Below are 21,987 nucleotides of genomic sequence, written 5' to 3' on the forward strand. Positions count from 1 at the left end.
ATATGTCGTCTCTCACTAAGTTAGAATTTACACCACAACACTAAACCTACTAATATTGTCATATATCCTTAATGACTTCTTCCACTAAGTCTGAATCTTTACCAGAACACTTTATCTATCATCCTTGAAATTTAAAATTTGTTTAATCGGAAGACAATAACAATTATCAAATTTATTTATCATTCTTCTGATTCAATTTCGTACATTCTTCAAATTTATATATAGTGGACGGTGAAGAAAAATATCCAAATTTGTTCAATAATTTACATATATTCTTTGGATTTCTATCGTGCCATTCCGACACACTTGTCTCGATCCGTACGAGAATACAAAACCAAATGTATACCGTTCAATAATCTCCACAATCCGTACGAGGATCCATCTCCACCGTCCAAAATATTTTTTATAGAAAAACATAAAGGTAAAGGTCATTTTTCCTCTCAGTTTCCTCCTTCTCTTCTTCGGTTCTCTTTTTCGGTATGTTCTCCTCTGTAACTCCGCTTCAACCAAATCTGGTAACCAAATTTCGAAATCAAAGTCTAATAAACACGAACTATGAATACGTAAAGCAGAGATCACATACATGGCGTTGGATCTGATCCTTGGGCGTTATTAATATCTTAAACTCAAAGATTGAAGCAAGATCTATGGTTTGTTTGATCTTCTCTTTAATCTATATAGGTTAATTTTCGTAGTTTATTTGGTTTTCACTCAGGTTCATAATGGTTTTGAACTATTTGAGTCTGTATTATGCAGATTTCACCATGTAATAAAAAGTATAAATATCCTCAACAAATCAAAGCATCGACATCAAGGAATTGGTATTTTCTGGTAACTTTTTTAGCATTAGCATCAGTGGTCTCAACTGTTCTCGTGGCTAATTAGAATTATAGGGTTTCTGGTGTTAATTTTGTTTGTTGAATGATGCAGATGTTATAGTTTCTTGTGAGAAAATTTGGGAGAAAATTTCTTGTGGCCGAGGAAGATGATTCATAAGGTTAGGTTATTACAATTCCGACTTTTTTCTGGTTTCTCTAGATTTTGAGTAAAGTCTTGAAATTTTATCAAAGTTGGCATTTGTGGAATGAATGCTATCTCTATGGACCTATGGTTAATAATATGTGTGTTTGAATTGTGGAGTAGAATAAGTAGTCTAATCTGCTACTTAACCTCTCTAACCCCCCTCTCTGAAACCAGATAAATTCAAATTGAAACACAAGAAGGTGATGAGCCGGGAAGATTTTGGGTTAACTAACTTATGTAGATGAAGCCATTAATCATTGCCTCCTGGATGCAAATACAGATGTAGTATATCTATTTTAAATTTATAGAATTTGTGTTTGTTAAGCTTTGCTTGTGGTTTAATAACCAATTTCATATGGTTTTGATGTTTTTTCTTGTTGATTTTACAGATTATTGATGAAACGCATACAGCTGGAAGACCTAACCAATACTGACAGATGAGGCCTTGTATTTGTATTGTATTTAATATTTTATGCATCACCTGCAGGGTATTACTTTTGTCTATCTTCCTAGCTGTTGTAACGGCATTTGCAGATGGAACTCTAGTCAAGTGTACTCTAGTGTTACTAACCTACTTGCAGGTATGCATCGAGTATTTCATTGTCCGGAATGTAGACTTCTCATTCAGTTAAGGAAATACATGTTATTCTTTTCCAGAAAATCCCGGTTAAGCTTTGTCCATGGAGTCCATGTGATACAACTGCAGTTTATGCGTCTAAGCCGACTTGTTAGTCCGAATCTACTGCTGGTGCTGTTAAGAAGCTGTACAAACATTGCTCCTTAGAACTGTGCTATTTGATAAAATTATCCCTCTTTTGGCTTGCCTTTTTCTGTTTTGCAATGGATTTAAGGCTAATAATTTCATTATGAGTTAGTAGTTCCTTAAGTTTCCCAGTAATTGTTCGTTTCAGTTCACCTAAGGATAATGCTATTGGTGTGGTTAATTTGATCGCCTAAAGCGTATGCAATCATGCCTTGTCGTGATTAGCTTACGTATAGATTGCTTCAAAAGTTTGGTCCTGTGTTTGGTCTGCAAAGCAGGGTCAATATTGTGTACAATTATCCCAAGGATTATTATGTTGCAATGTTTTAGTTAGTATGTGAACAGATTGTTGTGTGTGACAGATACTTAGATTAGCTTCCATGCAATCTTTTATTAGTAATCACTTACAAAATCTGAGCATCCATAAAAATTATTGAAAGATTGAGATGTACTATCTGATGACCCCTCCCAACTATTTCCCTAAGTGTCTATTTTTTATAGTCAAGTGCTTCAGTTGAACAAGGTAGCCTTTCTAACAGCAATATCTCATGTGTGCTGCAGATTCTTGTCAGTGTCATTGTTGTGATGGCATTGAAACTTTTTGGGTAGTGGAAACAAGTGGATTGTGGCAATTCCCCCCCTGTAATGATGCAGTTAAGGCTACTGATTTTTTTGGTTGGGGCAACGGCAACCACTAACGATAAGATTCCTGACTGATTCAAATCCAGTTTGTGTTTCTCTCATCTCTTTTAGTTTTAGATATGGTGATCAATTCCTCGTCTCTCCGACAAGGAAATAAACAAGGTATAAGAAGAACTGTGAAACATCATTTCTAGTTCTTTTTTTATTTTCCATTATTCAAATTGCGGAGAATCAGTGCTCGTTTGCGGAGTCTTAAATTTCAGAAATGCCGTGATCGCCATGAGAATCTTAAGGCCTCAAGGGCGTACACGTTCAAGTTCAAGGGATGACAAAGGCTTCTAGGGCATACGTTGCCAGTTTCACATGACGAAAAAAATCAATCTATACATAGAGAAAACGAAACAAATTAAGGAAGCCCAATGCAAGTTCCAGGCACAATGCACTCGGTTAAATATTGGTTCTTGGTCCAGCTGATTCTCCAACCATTGAAGATCCAGAAGCTGCTTAATGCTTAGTTTTATATTACTCCTTGTTTCTAGTTAAAGTTACATGAGTATTAGTTTTCTTCGGTATTGTAGAAGTGTTGTCTTTTAAATACTCCCTCCATTCCATTTTAGATTTTAGATGATGTTTTAGGGCTATTTTCTTGTTCCATAATACTTGAAAGTTTTCATATATTCCCACAAAACTACCAATAATACCCTAACACCTTGTCTTGGAACTATAAGTTTATTTTAAAATGCACTAATAACAATTAATGTTTGAAGACTTTTCTTATGGGTATAATTGGAAAATCTTCATATCTTTCTCCATTTTTTAATCTACGTGAAAACTCCTAGAATGTCATCTAAAGTGGAACGGAGAGAGTAGTTCAATTGGCAGCTATGAGTGCAATTATCAGAATATTATTCAGTTTAAATGGTTTTCCTTTCTATATTATTTTCGTATTTTAATGAATTACAAAGACTACATTTGTTGCTGACTATTTTGGAAACAAACATAGTTGATTGCAAAAAAAGGGGTGAATCTACTTGTGTTCAAATAAAAATTAAAAACAAAATTTATCCTCGCCTAAAAGAATTATTTAGAGACAAAAGAAAATCGTTTAATCACCAAATTTTTTGTCTCCCAATAATAATTTTAAAAACGATATATTTTATCCCTGAAAATTTTTTATGAGACAAACAAAATTTGTCTATAAATTTTTATTCCATCGACAAATATATCTGACACCAAAAAAACTAATTTTGACACAATTTTTTTTCTGTCATTAATATTTTTTATTCCGAGACCAATATTTTTTGTCTATAAAACAAAACGAATCTTTTGTAAACTAAATACATTAGTCAATAAAAGAAATTTGGGACCAATTTTCTTTGTGTATAAAACTCACTTTTAATGGTCGAAATATTTGTCTCAAAAACCATTTTAAAAAACGGTGGTACCGATCATCCAAAGCTCTCTTTGGAGACAAAAACACTTGTTGGTAAAGTATGATTTAAAGACAAAGTACTTTGTCGCTTGAACTTATTACCGGGACAAAACTAAATTGCCATGAAAACATTTAATGAGAAAAAAATTTATCGCCAGAATTAATTTTGATGAAAAATTTATCGACGTTAATTTTGAACTTTGAAGACAATTTACGGTAGTCAATGAAAGACATATACAACGACAAAAAATTTGGTGTCACAAAAATTATCTCCTGCGACCATAAAATGTTTCCACGCCGATGATTGGATGACAATTTTTTTTTTGTTCCAAATTGTATTTCACGAATAAACAAGGTAGTTCCCTGACAAAATTATTGGTCACCAAATGCCCATTTTCTTGTAGTGATGATTGGGTCTATTTACGGTTACAACCCTACAGACAAACAACAGTGTCGACTCAAACTTTTTCTAAGCTATCTCCTAGATTTTATGGTCCTTTTCGCATCTTGGAGAAAATTGGTTCAGTTGCTTACAAATTAGATCTTCATACAACTAGTCGCATTCACCCAGTATTTCATGTGTCGCAGCTTAAACTTAAGTTAGGAACGACTACTTCTATGGAACAAATTTTTCCAGCAATCATTGATTACGATAAGTGGGAGCCTGATACTATTTTGGACAGAATGATGTATAAGAAAGGTAATCGAGATGGTACCAAATGGCTCATAAAATGGAAAAATCATGCACAAGATGAAGCAACTTGGGAAGATGCAGCTGATTTCCTTGTCCGATTTCCAGAATTTGAGGCTTGAGGATAAGCCTTCTTTCAAGCAGGGTGGGATGTTACGGTCCAACACCTATCTACAAAAGTTTACTTACTTTAGCTTTCCTATATTTAGTATAGTTTGGTTTCCTTAGTTAGTTCAAACTAGGTTTCTTTATTTGCAAGTATCTGCAGCTTTAAATACTGCTCTAGTCCTGTAATTGAGACATCAATCAATATAACAAACTCAGTTAATTAAAGTTTCTTCTCAAAAGCTGGTGGCTAACCCCCAATCAAAGGGTTTATCCGGTTCTACTCCTTGTGCTAAGATTATTCTCCAGTGTTAAAGGGTCTAGAACCCTAACATCAAGTTGCTCATTTTTCACAAGTGAAAAGTACAGTCACACCCATTTTTCAGATTTTCACCACTGTGAAACCCACACCCAGAAATCTGAAGGAGCGCACCCATTTTTCAGGAAAAAATTATTCTCAAATCCATAGTTTATAAAATTTTGTTTCGTTCTTTTTTTTTTCTTCTTCTTCAATTCCTTTTCTCTGAAATTGGGTAATAAAATCAGTGGAAAGTTACCGAGATTCGAGAATTGAAAGGGGGTTTTACATCTGTTACGTTCAAGAACACAAGAGGAAAGAGAATCACAGCTGCTACTGTTGCTTTTGTTGTTAATGAAGTTAGGGTTTTGAATCTAAGGTTGAAACTGAGCTGATGGGTTTGAAAATCCAACAACTGAACTGAAAGTCATACCTTTCTTACTTTCTATTAGATCGAACTCCAAACAAACAACAATATAGAATTTTGTTAATGGAATTGTCATTGGCAGTTGACGGAGATAGCTTCTATGAAACAAAGTCAGGGAAATACGACCACTTGTAATATAGAATTTTGTTGCTGCTTGAGAAGAATATAGTAGGTGATGCTGTTGAGTTTGGTGTGTTGATGGCTGGTGAAGTCCGAGTGTAACAGAGATACGAGAGTTGAAAGAAGGACGAGGCAGTGATAATCGATGGAGGCTGAGTTGCTGCGAAGGTCTGATGAACTGATCAGGGAGTCGAATATCGAGTTTGAAGCAGGCAGCGATGGTGACTGAAAGATGATAGTTCAGGTATGAGAGTATAATGATAAAACAAAGTTGTGACGAAGATGGTTGCTATTAGAGGTTATCGTTGCTACTGTCGATTTCAGATTTTGTATTGGTTTTGGGTTAGCCGAGAAAACAAAAAACAAAGAGAGCCTGCAAAGATGATGGTGGATGACTGATTGATTGGGGATTGCTGTGACATGGGATGATTACGAAAGAGATATAACAGAGATTATTTTCTGTCAATGAAGAGAACATAGATGTAACGATGAAGCTTGGCAGTTATGCTAGCTGGTGATTCTCGGTGGTCGCTGGTGAGGTGAGCTGAACATGGAATGAAGCTGATCATTAATGGAGAGTTGGAGTTTGCAGTAGCAAAGCTGGCTGTCTACGGAGATGATGGACTAGTGCAGTTAAGCTTGGCAGAGATGGAACTCGAGTAACAAGACTGAAGATGATGGGAAATGATGGTGATGACTGTTATGGTTTGCTGGTCATTCTAATGTCTGTGATGCTTAGGAGTTGAACGAGCAAAATAGGGATGTGGTTATAAAATTCTATTTCGTTATAACGTGTTATAATAATGGAGGAGTTAGAAAATTAGAGAATGAGAATGGATCAGGAAACCATTCGGTTCATCTTTTTAGACTTTGGTCTGGAAATTTCATAATAGTGTGGCGAAATACTAAAGTAGTGGATTCGGTAGATTTGGATGCATAACACATTATCCGGCATCTTTGTTATTTTGTGTGAAATTAAAATTGATGCATAATGCATCATGCAGTCGAGAAAATGGATGCATAACCTGATATGCATCCAAAATACTGCTGCATAATGCATCGAGAAAATTATTGCATAATCTTTTATGCATCGAGAAAATGGATGCATAACCTGATATGCATCCTTAGATATGGCTGCATAATGCATTATGCATCAATTTTTTTGTACGCACTAAAATCAACCAAAATAATGGCTACATAACGTGTTATAGATGCATAACTTGTTATGCAGTCGAAAAAATAGTTGCATAATTCGTTATGCGTCTGCATAATGTGTTATGCATCTTTTTTGGAGTCTGCATAACGAATATGTGGTCCGTTTTCGAAATTTTTCCCTAAAATGATGATCACCTCCGATTTTTTCATGAAAAACAAAAATTTGATATTGTTGTTTGTACTCGTTGTGTAGCTCTCTTAAAAATATTTCCAACGATATAAAATTTGTAAAATTCCATGGCGCGGATTTTTAGATATGTTATATCCAAGTTGCGTTGCCAATTATACCCCTAAAAAATTAGGCTGCATAACAAGTTATGCCTGAAAAAATAGCATGCATAACGAGTTATGTATTGATTCTTAATAATTTCGGATAATTTTGGTTGTCACGGTATCTAAAATTAATTGTGGGCCTGACAATAAAAATATTATTTTTTTGGGCCTGCGTCTAATTTTTCCTTTTCACAAGGAGGGGAAGGCTAAGCTATCTTGTTTAGCTGTATCGCAGCGGGAGATAAGTGCAATAACTGGTCTTGTGGTGGAAAGTGTTAATGAATTCCCAAATAGTTTGATTCTCTCAGTAAATATGTTATTAATATCGATGATGTTCTTGGAATTGCGAATTGGAACTTAAATATTTTATCTCTAATTGGGAAAATAGTTTTTTTTTTTTTTTGTTCTGTTTCACAATTACTAGCACATTAATCAAGTTGCTCCGCTTTCGGAAGGAGGAGGTAATAGTCAAACTAAGCTATCCTGTTTAGCTGGGCAGCAGCTGGAGATAAGTGCTGTGACTGTTCTTTTGGTGGAAAGGATCAATAGACTCTTAGAAAAGTTTGATTCTCTCATAAATATGCTCTTAGAACAGGATTACATAAGAAGTATAATCAGTGAGATCAAATTGGTAACATTGGGTCGGAATTTGGCATTAGTATTTCTGCACTGCTTCCAATACACAAGTGGAGGTAAAAAAAAGTTCTATATAATTTTATTTCTGAATGGGTTGCCCTTGCAAGGTGATTTTTGGTTGCTGTGAGTGCCAACCTAGTTGTAATGACAGTCACTGCAGTGATGTTATAGGTAGAGCCTTGTTAGTCAGGCTTTTTGTCAAGTGCAATTTTTTGTAGTCCAAACAGTTCTGACAGGATGGAAGTAACCAGTTGCTCAGTTACTATCAGTTATTTCGCAGTCTGGCAAGTTTCTTTGATTAGGGAACACAATAACACATAGAAGCCGGCACACCTCATAGACAACTAAAACTAACACCTTTCACTGAGTATCGGTCCATTGAGGATTTACTAGAGATGGTTAAATTTGTAGAAAGCACATAACAATCGTTACCACGTTTTTGCACGCATGGATCTAATTTGGTGATGCACTAAGTATGTGATCTCTGTCCTGGAGCAATTTGAGGTGTGTGATCCTCATGTGTTTCTTAAAACAACCTGAACCTGCTTTTTCAGAGTTGTTTTGGCCATTAGAAACACGATAATAGGCTTTCCAATTGTCACGGTTATTCTTATTTATTTAGTTCCAACTTTTATTAAATGCCTTCTAACTTTTCAGTTATGTTTCTTTTTCAGGTCCAACTTCCTTGGCACAAAATTCTTAATCCACGACACCAATCTTTACATACTGGTGCCACTGTCCCCAATCCTGGAAAAACAAGTGGAAGATTCTACTCCAAGAAAGCATCTCCAAAAGTAAGCTTGGTGGTATAGAGAGAGGAGCTGCGCCAAGATTACAGAAGAGAGAAATGGAAAGGAAAAAAAGAAGGAAAAAGAGATGGGTTTCAAGTGATGAGATGTATAATCATCGATATGAGCGGACTCTTCGGAATTTTGGTAAGCAACACATTTTGTTTTGGATTTATTTTCATTTTTCTCTTTTCATCTGTATTGGATGCTGCAAACCTTCATGCGCAGCCCTTATCCTGCATTTGATTTTATCATACATTGCTGTTGAATTCACGCTGAGTTAATGTTGAAGGACAAGAAATTTTTCTTCTGCAACTAGAATTCTAGTTATGTAAGTAATTTTAGAATTCTACTTATCTTAGGAGTTTTGGTTTTAGTAGAATTTAGTTTATATACCAGTATTTGCTTAGGATTAGGACTCTTTTATAAACACTATTCTGTATATGTGTTTTATTTTCATTCAATTTTATTCAGTAGGAAATACCAATTGGTCCTACAAATAATATATTAGAGAGAGTCTAGTCCAATTGACCTAGTCAATTGTCTGGTTGGTCTTATTTGGTAATATAAATTATAGTTTGGTCCTATGATGATGTCATGGATGATGTAAATGTCATCTTGTAGTGGCAGAAATACCCTTTTGGATAAGGACCATATATATAGTCAAAAAGTAAGAGAAAAAGAATCATTCTCAGATTTACTTTCTCTCTCATATATTTTCAGATCTAGAGTTTCTCTCTCTCTCTTTTTCTTTTTTATTTTCTTCCTGCTAGTGATGAAGAAGATGAAGATGATGATGAACGATTCTCTCTTCTCTCTATTTTTTTCTCTGCTAGTGATGAAGAAGATGAACGATGATGATGATGAATACGATGAAGTTTTGCGTTTTTTTTTTGATGTTTTGCTTCTGTTTTGATGATGAAGACGGTGAGGTTGAAGATTCTGCTGCTATTTATGATGATGATGAACCTTTATCATCTTACATGCTTGGGTAAGTTTCGGATCTACAAAAGAAGATGAAGATGACAGAGTTCATTTCTGGAACGAACTCTGATTTGTGATGAAGATTTTGATGTTTTTCCGTCTGTTGTTGCTGCTGATGATGGAGAGGATGAAGATGAGTTGTTGTTGCTGATGAAGAAGATGAAGATGACGGAGTTCATTTCATGAATGAACTCTGGTTTGTGATGAAGATTTTGATGTTTTTTCTTGATGAAGATAGATTTATGTTTTTCTTCATCGATGCTGCTGCTATTGTTGAAGATGATGAATTTGATGAAGTTCATTCTTGAAATGAACTCTGTTTTCTTTTGAAGGTGATGATGAAAACGATGAAGACGACGATAGATTTATGTTAAAGATGACGATGAAGACGATAGATCTTGATTTTTTGATGTTTGTTGCTCGTGTTGAAGATCTTGAATTTGATGTTGTTGTTGATGATGAAGAAGAAGAAAACGATGACGACGATTTCATGGATCTGTTGCTGCTGCTGTTTGAAGACAACGAAGATGATGAAGATGATGCTACTGCAGTTCATTTCTACGAATGAACTATGATTTTTATGAATTTTTTTGTGTGTGTTCATGTAAAGAATGAACTCTGTTTTTTTAGGTTTTTATATGGAGTTCATTTCTGGAATGAGCTCTGTTTTTTTTAGGTGATTATACGGAGTTCATTTCTGTAATGAACTTTGTTTTTCTAGGTGATTATATGGAGTTCATTTCTGGGAATGAACTCTGGTTTTTTAGGTTTTTTATATGGAGTTCATTTCTGGAATAAACTCTGATTTTTTTATGTTTTATATGGAGTTCATTTCTGGAATGAACTATGTTTTCTTAGGTTTTTATATGGAGTTCATTTCTGGAATGAACTCTGGTTTTTTTATGTTTTATATGGAGTTCATTTCTGGAATGAACTCTGTTTTCTTAGGTTTTTATATGGACTTCATTTCTGGAATGAACTCTGGTTTTTTTATGTTTTATATGGAGTTCATTTTCTGGAATGAACTCTGTTTTCTTAGGTGATTTCTTAAAAAATAAGTAGAAATTAACAGGAGTTCATTTTGACGAATGAACTGCTACAAAAAAAAATAAAAATTAACTCGAAAGGGTACTTTTGTCCATTTAATATTTTTAAATAATTATGGACCAAACAGTAAAGGCGTTTGACCAAAGGACTAAACTGACATGAACCCACCTAAAAAAGGACCAAACGATTATTTTTCCATTATTCAATACAATTGATTTGTGGTAGGGTCTTGTTTGTATAATATCGGGATCCTATCACAAGTCTTCTGGGTTGAGTTGCTATGCACCTGCAGGAGTAGTAAGTTCTTCTGCTGCTTGTATCCGCTTCTTCGCACCCAAAAACAATATATTTATCTGAAGGAAGAAAAACAATTGTGGGTTCGTTGCAAAACTCAGTAATGACAATGTCCCACTGCTTCAATCAACTACTAATGGTGCTTCACATCGTTTTCAGGAGACCCAAAAACCAGGTAAAAGTCTGAATTTGCAGAGCCTCTGTTTCATGATCCATACGCTGTGTGTTTTCTAATATACTGGGTCTGAATCTGCAGAAATTTTGATATACTGATTTCTAGCGATTCTAGCAATGTCGTGATAGTTCTCCACCTCTTTTACTTGCAGAGCCTCTGTTTCATGATCCATACGCTGGGTGTTTACTAAACCGCAGGATTTAGATTGCCCAGACAATATGAGACTAATAATCTTAACACGACCCCTCACGTGTAGCCTCGTTGTGTCTAACACGTGGACAATTAAATCGGGTGACGCGGAGTAAAAGCGCGGTCAAATTGACAATGAGTGGAGAGGCTCAAAGGATTATAAACCGCAGGATTTAGATTGCCCACACAATATGGGACTAATAATCTCAACAATTTCGTTACGTTTAGTTTGAATAAATTTCAGATGTTGGGGCTAAAGTTCCAAGAAGATGCTTGCTTGTTCATGTTCCATCAAATTCTTCTGATACCGAAGAGATTTTATACAGAAAGGGCTTTGACGGAATCAGGCCAAGCATATGGGTGCTGCAGGTAATTCTCCGGGTTCTCTTCAGAGCGTACGTACCTTGATGTTGTCTAACAAATCAATTGTGTTCGTCTGTATTAAATGTGGGTGCAAACTCTTAGCCGAGACGTAACTGGCTGAAAGATATCTCTTTGGGTCTGTTTGCAGGGGATACCGATGATGACCTTAGAGAATTTTAAAGAGATTTTGGTCTTAGTGGGTAATCTAGCTACAAAAAAATGCATTTTTGTAGGAGAATTGCCTGCCCGGTTAGTCGAAGCTGACTCTCTAATGAAGGTTAGCCTGTTGTCGATTTCGAATTCGTGCTAAAATTCACTTTTTAATCACTTTAAGATGAAATGTGAATGAAATTCTTGATGTTTCAGGGCCTTGAACATCCTGATACACGGAACTGGATTGACAAACTTTTTAGAAGCTATGGCTTTTACGTTAAACTCATTGAGTATGATGAAGTTGCAGAAAATTCGAGCAGGGATCCTCCATCAGGTGACGGCAAGAATGTACTTTTTGTTGCAGAGCAATTGCTAAGCTGTCGGACGGTGAGGTAAAACAGTTGTGTATCAGGTTAAGAATCCAGGAAATATGTAGATAGTGTTCAAAAATGAGTTTAAACTTTCTACATTATATGTTTTGGCAGATGGAGAGTTGGAGGGAATGGTATCAAAAAGTGGAGAAACAAATAGAGGAAGACGAGTTTGACGAACTCTAGTGGAATGTTATTAACCAGTGCTAGCGCACTCCAACAAGCTACGACCTCATAGGCATGGTGAATGAGTTCGAGAGTTTAAGTTTAAAAAAAAATGCAACCAGATTTCGTATGGAGCGACATGGATTACATGAAAATTGCAATGGAGTAGAGACAAGTAAATGAAGCTTTACTCTCTTTGGTCCTGGCTTTGTTTTTTCTTTTTTTCATGTGCCCAGTAATTTTTGTAAGAACGAGGTATGGTGGTTTATTAACTTGCTTATGGCAAGTATAAAGGGATTTATAGGACACTAATTTTCTTCTGTGAAGTATGTCAACAATCAGATTTACCTCTGAGCGCCACTAGTTTTAACCTTCTATCTCTTTTTAATGAACATCCCAATGGAGGATGCCAACAATGCTTAAAAGAGCCACAATAATGGCAAAACCCACAATAATGGCAGTAACATCTTGGCGTGCTATCACAGTTGCTTGGTATCCTGCTAAATATGCCTTGATCGAGTGATTGTTGACATTCTAGAAGCCAGCAGGATAATCATCAACAAAACAAATCAGAGTGGCGCAGCGGAAGCGTGGTGGGCCCATAACCCACAGGTCCCAGGATCGAAACCTGGCTCTGATATATATATAAAAATTTTTTTCCCAACTAGCTGGGTAGTCAGGTTTTTGTGGATTAGTGCTTCTTCCATTGTTTTTCTTCGTGAACAATCCTTACGAATTATTTTTTAACAATGAAGAAAACTAGGTTAATGGGTTCATCTTATTCAGTTACTTTATCAATCCAAAGACTGACCGGAACATATTTAACAGATGATTCTTGGTCTGAGATCTTTCTTCATCTTCCTATCGATTCAATATACAAATTCAGGTGTGTTTCAAAGGTATGGTTATCTATTCTCTCAAACCCTAATTTCATTAACCACTGGTATAAACTCAACACTGCTTCACTATGGACATTAGTTCATGCTAGTAGTCGATAGTAACGTTTCAAACTAGGATTCTACTACTTTTAAGGTTATTCGTGTACCGATTTTTAATGGAGTAATAATGTAATATCATCTTGGGCATTCAAAGTTAGTATATTTTCTTCTGATTTGGGTGAATGGAATGTCTACGATGTGTCAGATCCTCCTAATGTTTCCTGGAAACTCACCGGCTATGATAACTTTGTTACCCTTGATGGTGTTTTCTACTGGATGCAAAAGGCAAGCACCAATATTGTAGCTTTCAGTGTTAATAGAAAGAACGTCCATGGGAATCGTGGAAATGAATGTAGGTTGATTAATTTGCCTGATGGAGTGATGGATGATAAGAACATGTATTTAAGTCGATGTCTAGGGGAATCAGAAGGATTAATCTGTTATGCTACGGTCAGACATACGGAGATGAGTTTGAGTGTTTGGGTACTCGAGGAAGACTGGTATTTGTTGCACAAAGATGTCAAATTTAATGGTATGTTGACCGGAGTAGAAAGTAGTGATGATTTGATTAGAGAAATTCAGGTTTTATGTTTCAATCCGGTTGATAAAAATGTGGTTATACTCGCCTACAAGAAGGACATTTGGGCTTACAACATCAGAACGGGGAGACATGAACAACTCTCTCATCTTTTTTTCCTTGGTAGTAATCTTTCAGCTCCTTATTTGAGCGCCTTAACATTTGCTATAAAACCAAGGCCGACAATACTTCCACCAGTCAGTTGGTGAAACACAAACCCATTACCGCCGGACGTTCAAATATGATCATGCAGACGTGCATATAGTGGCCTATTTAGAGGTTCAAATATGATCATTCAAATATGGTCATCAGATTTTAGTCATATTCCTGCGTGTATGGCTACTTACTAAAGTTTTTTTTTTTTTGACAAAATACCGTATAGTTCTTCCAATGCAAGTTTTATTTTGAAGTTTTCGTGGTTTATTTTCCCTTTTTTTTTTTTTGACTAATAAGTCTATTAATTTGCATGTGATAGATGTTATTTTTCTATTTGGTTTTGCTTATCAATAAGTGTTTTTGCTTTCGTTAATTTTTCACCTCTTAATTGGTTGAATAACCCTTAGATTTGAATTGGTTAGGTTGACTTATAAGACAAAACAAACTTAGATACCGTTCTAATATTCAAGAAAAATTAACATAATCCACACCCGAGTCCAAAACTTCCTATTTATTTCAAACAAAAAGATAAAATTTAAAACATTGTCCACAAGCGCCCTCCAAGCAAGGCAATACGTACACTATGGTGGGAGGAATGAAAAGCCAGCATGCACGTACACGGAGATTAATAGCAACTTAGCAAGCAGCCAAGCACAAAACGATACAGACCAAAAGAAAAACAAACAAAGAAACTAGAATTGACCAGTGATCACGCTGATAACGGAGAGAATCAGGTCATGCATGATGATCAAATTGCATGATCAGAAAAGAGTAAGGTGATAGGGAAGGGACTGTAACATATGCTACTCATTCTGCAACGGTAGCTTTGTGCGTTTGAGAAGAACAAACAATAGAGAAGACTTCCCCGACGCCAAGATAGACAGAGAATCAGCAAGTTTCTTAGGGTAAAGCTCGAAAAGTTTTTCCGTGATATCATTTCCAAAGTATTCTTTGATAATCCCTTCTCCAACTGCTCTTACATGGTCGTTATATATTTCTGCAATATTACTAGCTCCAATATCCATCACTGATGGAGGTACTAGAGTTGTTTCCATTCGCTCGATGCTAAAGCATCCATTATTCTCAACTGCATCTTTTACCTCCTTAGGTGATGTTGAGTACACCGGCAAGTTGAATAAATCCACCTTATCTTCATCAACTAATCCCTGAAAACATTAAATTTTTTTTTTTTACAAAGATCTTATTACAAGATATAGTTATGCTCTTACGTATTTTAATATCCAATATCCAAATACTCACCATCTTGGCCATGTCCATGAGACAAGAACCCAAAAGATCACTGAGTATTCCAGGATGGCTGAGAGAAGGTGAGGTTCCATCTGGAATAGCAGGAATCAGCATTACCATTAAACCTCCACAGACAATTTCTTGTGCACGCGCACAAAGGAAGGCTTTCATATCTACAGCATGTTGAGCTGTATAAGCTGCTACAACTTCGTTTGGTGCATTTGTATAATGAATTCTCCCTTTGTTCCATGCAGGAGAATTGTTGGAATATACGGTGCATTATAGACCAAGTCTGTAACAATACCTTCTAGATTATAGGATCAAGTCAGCTAGTAAATCCTCTAATGTAGATAGATAAGTTTCACCTAGTCAAAGATATGGTTTGTTTCTTTATCTTCTAGGTCCATATCCTATCAACTATAAATAGGATCAATCTTGTAAATGTAAAACATCCCAGCAAGCCTGGAGATCAATCCAATTCACCCTACGGGGTTTCTCAGTGGATGTAGGTCAGTGACCGAACCACTTTAAACATTGTCTTCTTTGATTTCTGTTTTCCGATCTATGAACCCTCGATACCCATAATTTATTATGGTATCAGAGCGGGGAGATCCGCTCGAATTGCTTCCGCAGTAAAATTGAAATTTTATTTTTCATCGCAAATCAGTTTTTCTTCCGGTTTGCATCATCTACTACTCACGGCCATATCACCAATGGTTTTTATGTAGATTGTATAACTAAATCTTAGGGTTTAGTAGACGAAATAAATATCTGGGATTTACTCTATTGTTAGTAGTTATCTTTTTCAATAGGTAATCGATTCCCAATTGTGGTGGAAATAAATCTCTGTGGCAAACCTTTATTCTTGTTTGTCGGAGTTCAATTTATTCACCAAATCAATCGGTGTGTTTTATTTTTCTTTCACTTATCTGTTTGTTCAATCTGTCAAGAAAACATTCAGTTCAGTTTTCTATTTTTGTCTCTTTCTAAAGAACATTCAATCCAACACAGTTCCGAGATACTTTTAATTTTCGAAATCCATGGTCAACTATTCCATGTGATCATATCTTCTACTCCTCTTGGTTTATTTCCTTTTCTTGTCCCATCTGTTAGGGATTTATTCATCCCAATCCATTCAAAATGGGTTTTCCTCAAAATATTTTTGGATACAGTTTTCTTTCCCATAAACTCTCTTTGACGTCCATCTGTGTTCCTCAATATGAATGTATCTTATACTAGTTGTAACTAGTTGGTTGTGCCTTGTTCATTCGGCACTCTCATTTGAACAATCAAATTCAAGGTATCTATAAACTCTTGTACCTTTTACCAAGTTGAACACTAAGATCTTGGATAATATCACATATATTCCTTAAGTATTTTAGTTCGTCATTTTAATGTGAACTAAATATCCATCCTTGACGAATTATGGTAATCAGTATTTTTTTTGGAAATATTTTTCATATTTTCCATCTTAAATTCTTAATTCCGAATATATACAAAAAAAATATATTCTCTCTTAATATTGGGTAACATAATATTCTCTCTATCAATATTTGCCATTGTTCACGGCAAGATGTTTCTCTTAATATCAACACTCTTTACCTTAAAGTTTTTATGGTAATTATGGAATCTTTTGCTTGCACCACTGATTTTGCACTTGTGGCTTTTATTTTCAAGATCACAATTCCAACTACATTTTTGGATATCAAAATTTTCTTGTTTCCAATATTTCCAATATCCAGGTAATTAAGTCAATTCAATCTCAAAATTTTCTCCTTTTATTTTCTTAGACAACCATTGGTTTGTCTATCATGTCATGTCTTGGTTCGTAATCATCAAACCAAGTCCGTACCACTCTTCTAAACCTTCTTGAAAGCCTAATATCAATTCAAGACCGTTTGCAACCACAAGACGCAACTACCAGTTTCTATGAAGATCATTTTGCTTCTCCAGTTGATGTATAATTCAAGCCCGTTAAAGCCATTTCACTCATTTATGCCTCGTGAAGATCATTCTGCTACTGCTCTCAAGTACATGGGTTTGTGTGATTCCCGGCTATGGCTACACCCACAGACTTAATAATGATAAGATTGTGATCATATTCAACACAAGTCTCTCCCTGAGGAATAGGAGATGCAAAATAAAACGGATGATTGGTTATCGATTATGCGATATAAATATGATTTCACCTGGTTTCACTGGGCGATTCTCTCCTTTTAGATCTTTATGCAAGATCAACCTAGCCCCTAAGTTTATGAGTTAATTCATAAATGTAGTAGTTCAACTGCTCATTTATCATCTACCATTCTGGTACACGATTTGTGGAAGAATTTGAATTTACCATATTTCTCATCATCCGATCTCAAGTGCTGTTACATGGGTCATTTCAAGTCCAAGTTCAAGTTCCATGGCTAATAATCATCGACGGAAATTTCAGAGTTTCGTTTGGTCAATCAAATGAAAGTAATATATTTTCCCATATATTCACATTGTTGGAATCTATGTTTTCCAAAAATAGCTTGCATATCTGCATTCATATTCCCCAAATTATTGGAATATCTCATATGGCATGGAATTCTGCTTAAGTGTCGCAGTTTGTGCCATTTTTATTCGCTGTCAGTTGAAACACATGGTTTGTGAAACCCCGGTATGTCGGAACCTTGATTCAAGGTGCATGTCAATCAGCTTATGGTTCTTTTATTAATTACCATAGCAAGCTGCGAGTATCAAATCATATCCTCATATGGTTCTTTTATGAGCTAATATTCCTCAAACTTAGTTGATCATTTTACGGTCAACTTATTCAACTTTCCCGCGCATCTTAATCATTCACAAAAGATGTACGTGTTATCATGTCAACTTTTCATTCCTAAAGATTGTTCTCTTTGTTATTCGAGAACTAAATTCTTGATCTTTCATTATTGGATTTCATATCCTCATATCCTTTCAAGCAAACCCGATATATGGGTAATCCTAGTTGACTATTTCATAGTCGAATCAATTTAATGTCCAAAATATCCGCATACAAATTTGTATTATTTCTCTGTCAATGAAAATTGTTAACATCGTATGTGTTATAATATGCCCTTAATTACCTCACTGGCAAACCAGAAAATATTTCCATGTTTATGTGAAATTGATTTTGTTTCCAAAAATATTTTCGGAGTATATCCAATATATTTTTCTCGGAAATATATTGCATCAGCAGTGCCAGTAATAGCCTTCTTTGTTAGTTGATACTGCTGCACTTTGTATTATCTTACTTTGTCAAACAAGTTACCTCTGATCGAAACTTGTTGTTCCAGTTCATGGGCACAAATTAGAATATATTTTCATCATTGCATCAATTTTGATGTGTGTTAGTTATCAATGTGTCTTGTACAAGTTCTTGGCTCGTTCTAGGAATTTGATTTACGAGGAGTACTCCTCTCTTTAGAAGAAGTGTAATTTGACTCCTTTGATTAATTGGGGTGTATGGATGCAATATATATCTCCTGCCCACGAAAGCTTTCTTTCATGATCATAATTTTCATCGGCTATGATGGTCTTTGGTTTATGGAAGTTCTCCTTCAAGAAATCTTCATTTATTTCTTACCCTCGTTCCCAAAATACATGATATTTTGTGATCTTATTTCCAAAAGTAGTTTTTTGATTATATCCTTTATTCGGCAAAGACTCTTTTACGATCTTATTTTCAAAAGTTGTTTTTCATTCACGAAAAAAAAATAATCGTAAACAGTTAGACGTCCATCATCTTGTTATTATGAAGGACTGTCATCTCTTTTTATTTACTCATTATTTGAGTTTTTATCTTGTTCTCAAAATTTGTTTGTTCATTCTCTCAAAAACATTCAAATCAATTCTGAAAATATTTTCTATTTTCGAACTTCTTGCCATTTCTGGTAATCAAGATAAGTTTCAAAATCAAGTCAAGACCTGTTTCAGCAGTTCGATGCTCGTTTTGCCTCTTTATTGTGTGTCTTAATTGAAGATCCAGTTCGTCTCAAGCGTGATCTTCGAAGTCCAAGTACAAGATATGGAGGAAGATATTGAAGCAGAACAATCAAATTGCAGCTTTTAATTACATGAGAAAGCCAGCTCATAAAGTTCAATCGCCATGGTCCGTGAAAGAAGATCATATACCATTATCGAAGTACGTTATACAAAGTTTCTTTACAAGGTTTCTTTTCAAGATGTTGTCCAAGTTGCACACTTCAATTCTCTCCGTGTCCAACTTGTGGGGGGGTGTTGGAATATACGGTGCATTATAGACCAAGTCTGTAACAATACCTTCTAGATTATAGGATCAAGTCAGCTAGTAAATCCTCTAATGTAGATAGATAAGTTTCACCTAGTCAAAGATATGGTTTGTTTCTTTATCTTCTAGGTCCATATCCTATCAACTATAAATAGGATCAATCTTGTAAATGTAAAACATCCCAGCAAGCCTGGAGATCAATCCAATTCACCCTACGGGGTTTCTCAGTGGATGTAGGTCAGTGACCGAACCACTTTAAACATTGTCTTCTTTGATTTCTGTTTTCCGATCTATGAACCCTCGATACCCATAATTTATTAAGAATTGATATCTACTACCTCTTTAGGCACCCCTGAGAGAAAATGAAGTGCAAAAGATGTGTGAACAAAATGGAGCGAGTCACGTGGAAATAAACGATTGTAGAAAGACCCCGGTACGCCTGAAACTAAGTATTTTCTTTCTGGAAGGGACGCAAAGAGGGTGTTGAAATCATTGAAAGTATTGTCACTGAATGAGACATGATATTCAGGAGTAGTAGTGTTATCAGAAGATACAAGGCCACCGGCAGTTTGATGGTATCGAGAGTTGTATTTAAGATCCAAGGCTTGGATTATATTATGCACTGCGATGAACGTATCGGGGCCAACAGAGCAACCAAAATCCGCGATGCGGAAGGTTTCAAATGAGTTTTTCAAGTCTTGGATGTCAAGCTTGTCTGCAATTGCTTCCTCAATCATCACCTTTGACGAATCCACCCCTATTCTCTGCCATGAATGAATATAAACGTGAAAATAAAGCATATATAATGACTGTATTATTAACAAAAATTAACTACACACGGATAAGGCACGTCGGATCACCAAAAATAATTAACCAACCTTGAGAAATCTGGAAATTTCTCACCGGGTAAAAATCTATGTATACCTGAAGTAAGGAGTATTTGACATAGCTATACTGATTATCACCACCATTCATGCTGGTAATTTCCATCTCTCACACACACTAGTAGCTAGTTAGCTCTCAGAATTTTCTTTTTTATATATTAAAGCTTATAAAAGATGAAAAAAAATGATGCTGTTTCATTGCACTTTATAGGCAATATTTAACCTTCAAAAAAAAAAAAAAAAAAGAGTCATCAATATTTATATAAATGTGTGGAGTGCATCCATAAGAAGAACAAATGGTTCAAAATCCCCATGATATCTTACGATAAATGATTTCAATGATTGATTCAGCATTTTCATTGACAAAACAAGACAGTGTTATTTTCACTTGTTGATTATGAGTTTGGTAATGTACTAAAGAGGAAGGTATAGTACGAGATGGTCCAATTGTATTGACCACTATTACATATTATATCACCGATCATTATCTCTGTTGTGAGACTTAAAATTAATGTGTTTATCCCAAAAGAGAAATTCTATCAATAAATTACACCCATCCTAGAATATTCCGGATTTAGTGGATATGTAGAACTTGGTAAGAGGAACATATTCCCAAAATATTTGCTTCAAATCCATTACAGTTTGGTTTTTATTTATAAAAATAACGCTCAACGTATGAGATAGTGTGATAATAAAAGTATGAGGGAATCCCTCCTCTTTATGTGGGAAATAATTTGCCACATAAACTTTGCTAATGATTTCGGAGTTTGTTAGTCTGCTTTGAGTACAGTAGCGTCTTTGACATGCACACTGATTACGTATGTTATGCTCCGATAGCTTACTTCACTGATAGCTTAAACAATTTTGTTATTTATGTCATATCAAATTATGAATTGGCTACTGTATGATTTTTTCACGGTTGTTCATTTGGATATAATCCGTGTATACACCAAAAAATGACTTGACACGTGGAGTGAGATCGTGAGCTGAAATAGGATGCAATTACACATCAGCGCACACTATCACTACACCAAATCAAAGATTTTCTTATAGAAGAAAAGTGTTACAAAAAAATTAGAGCTAATTTCCCTAACTAAGAAAAATGATTACCCATAGCCAGTTATATAATGTGTTAGTATTTTATCTAACGCTTTTAATTCATTAGGAAACTTAAATAGCCTAACACACGCATTTCATTACAATTTTTTTCCTAACTATTGACATTTTACACTTCATAATTACTTGTAATGTAGAGATTGTGTTATAATGTTTGCTAACCCTCTGTATAACAGTTCAAGTGACTAATAAAGAGATGACACGTGTCTTATTTTTCAAAATAGTCTAACTCATTTTCTACGTTAGGAATTCGTTAGATTTTAATAAAAAAATACTGGCACTTTCAGGTGATCCTCGCCTGAAGCCGGTCACCTGAGAATGCCAGTTCCGGTCACCTGGGAATGCCAGGCAGGTCATCCATATTTTAAAATTCAAATTTTGACACTGCAACTTACTGTAACCATTCTTATTTCTGAAACTACAATACATTCAGGAACAATTTACAGTGTAATCATTCACCAAATTGAATGGCTGAAACACATATAAGACATTCAGGTGTTAAAAAAATGATTTAGTTCATGTGCCATATACTAGACAGATGCTATACTGCTTTATATCTACTGGTATTCCAACATCATCAGTCGAAATTACCTCTACCCCTAGCTTAAAGATGTGCTCAGTGCTGGTGTTTCAATTGTACTTGCAAGAGGACTTCT

At 35.3% G+C, this 21,987-nt stretch overlaps 1 protein-coding gene, 1 long non-coding RNA gene and 1 other non-coding gene across 9 annotated transcripts; 2 read left to right on the forward strand and 1 right to left on the reverse strand.

The window, feature by feature from the left end:
* The first annotated feature begins 440 nt into the window (after positions 1-440).
* On the forward strand, positions 441-3,205 carry LOC113355162. Of its 7 annotated transcripts, XR_003362181.1 has the most exons (7): positions 441-650; positions 757-831; positions 931-997; positions 1,198-1,305; positions 1,413-1,604; positions 1,681-1,787; positions 2,348-3,205. It is a non-coding gene; the product is annotated as an uncharacterized LOC113355162 (long non-coding RNA). The 7 variants fall into 7 exon arrangements; XR_003362180.1 differs by having other exon boundaries at positions 1,413-2,590; positions 2,692-3,205; XR_003362178.1 differs by having other exon boundaries at positions 1,413-1,787.
* Positions 3,206-12,722: 9,517 nt separating this feature from the next.
* On the forward strand, positions 12,723-12,794 carry TRNAM-CAU. The gene has a single exon. It is a non-coding gene; the product is annotated as a tRNA-Met (tRNA).
* Positions 12,795-14,326: 1,532 nt separating this feature from the next.
* Positions 14,327-20,368, reverse strand: LOC113360861 (probable S-adenosylmethionine-dependent methyltransferase At5g38780). The gene is made up of 4 exons (XM_026604300.1): positions 20,256-20,368; positions 19,652-20,095; positions 15,086-15,328; positions 14,327-14,991 (listed from the first exon to the last, which is right to left on the reverse strand). Exons 1-4 carry the CDS (start codon positions 20,319-20,321, stop codon positions 14,629-14,631), a joined length of 1,116 nt encoding a protein of 371 aa, XP_026460085.1. The 5' UTR covers positions 20,322-20,368; the 3' UTR covers positions 14,327-14,628.
* Between the last annotated feature and the right edge of the window lie 1,619 nt (positions 20,369-21,987).

The sequence above is a fragment of the Papaver somniferum genome, chromosome 3 (genome assembly GCF_003573695.1).
Source record: "Papaver somniferum cultivar HN1 chromosome 3, ASM357369v1, whole genome shotgun sequence".
Lineage (NCBI taxonomy): Eukaryota > Viridiplantae > Streptophyta > Magnoliopsida > Ranunculales > Papaveraceae > Papaver > Papaver somniferum.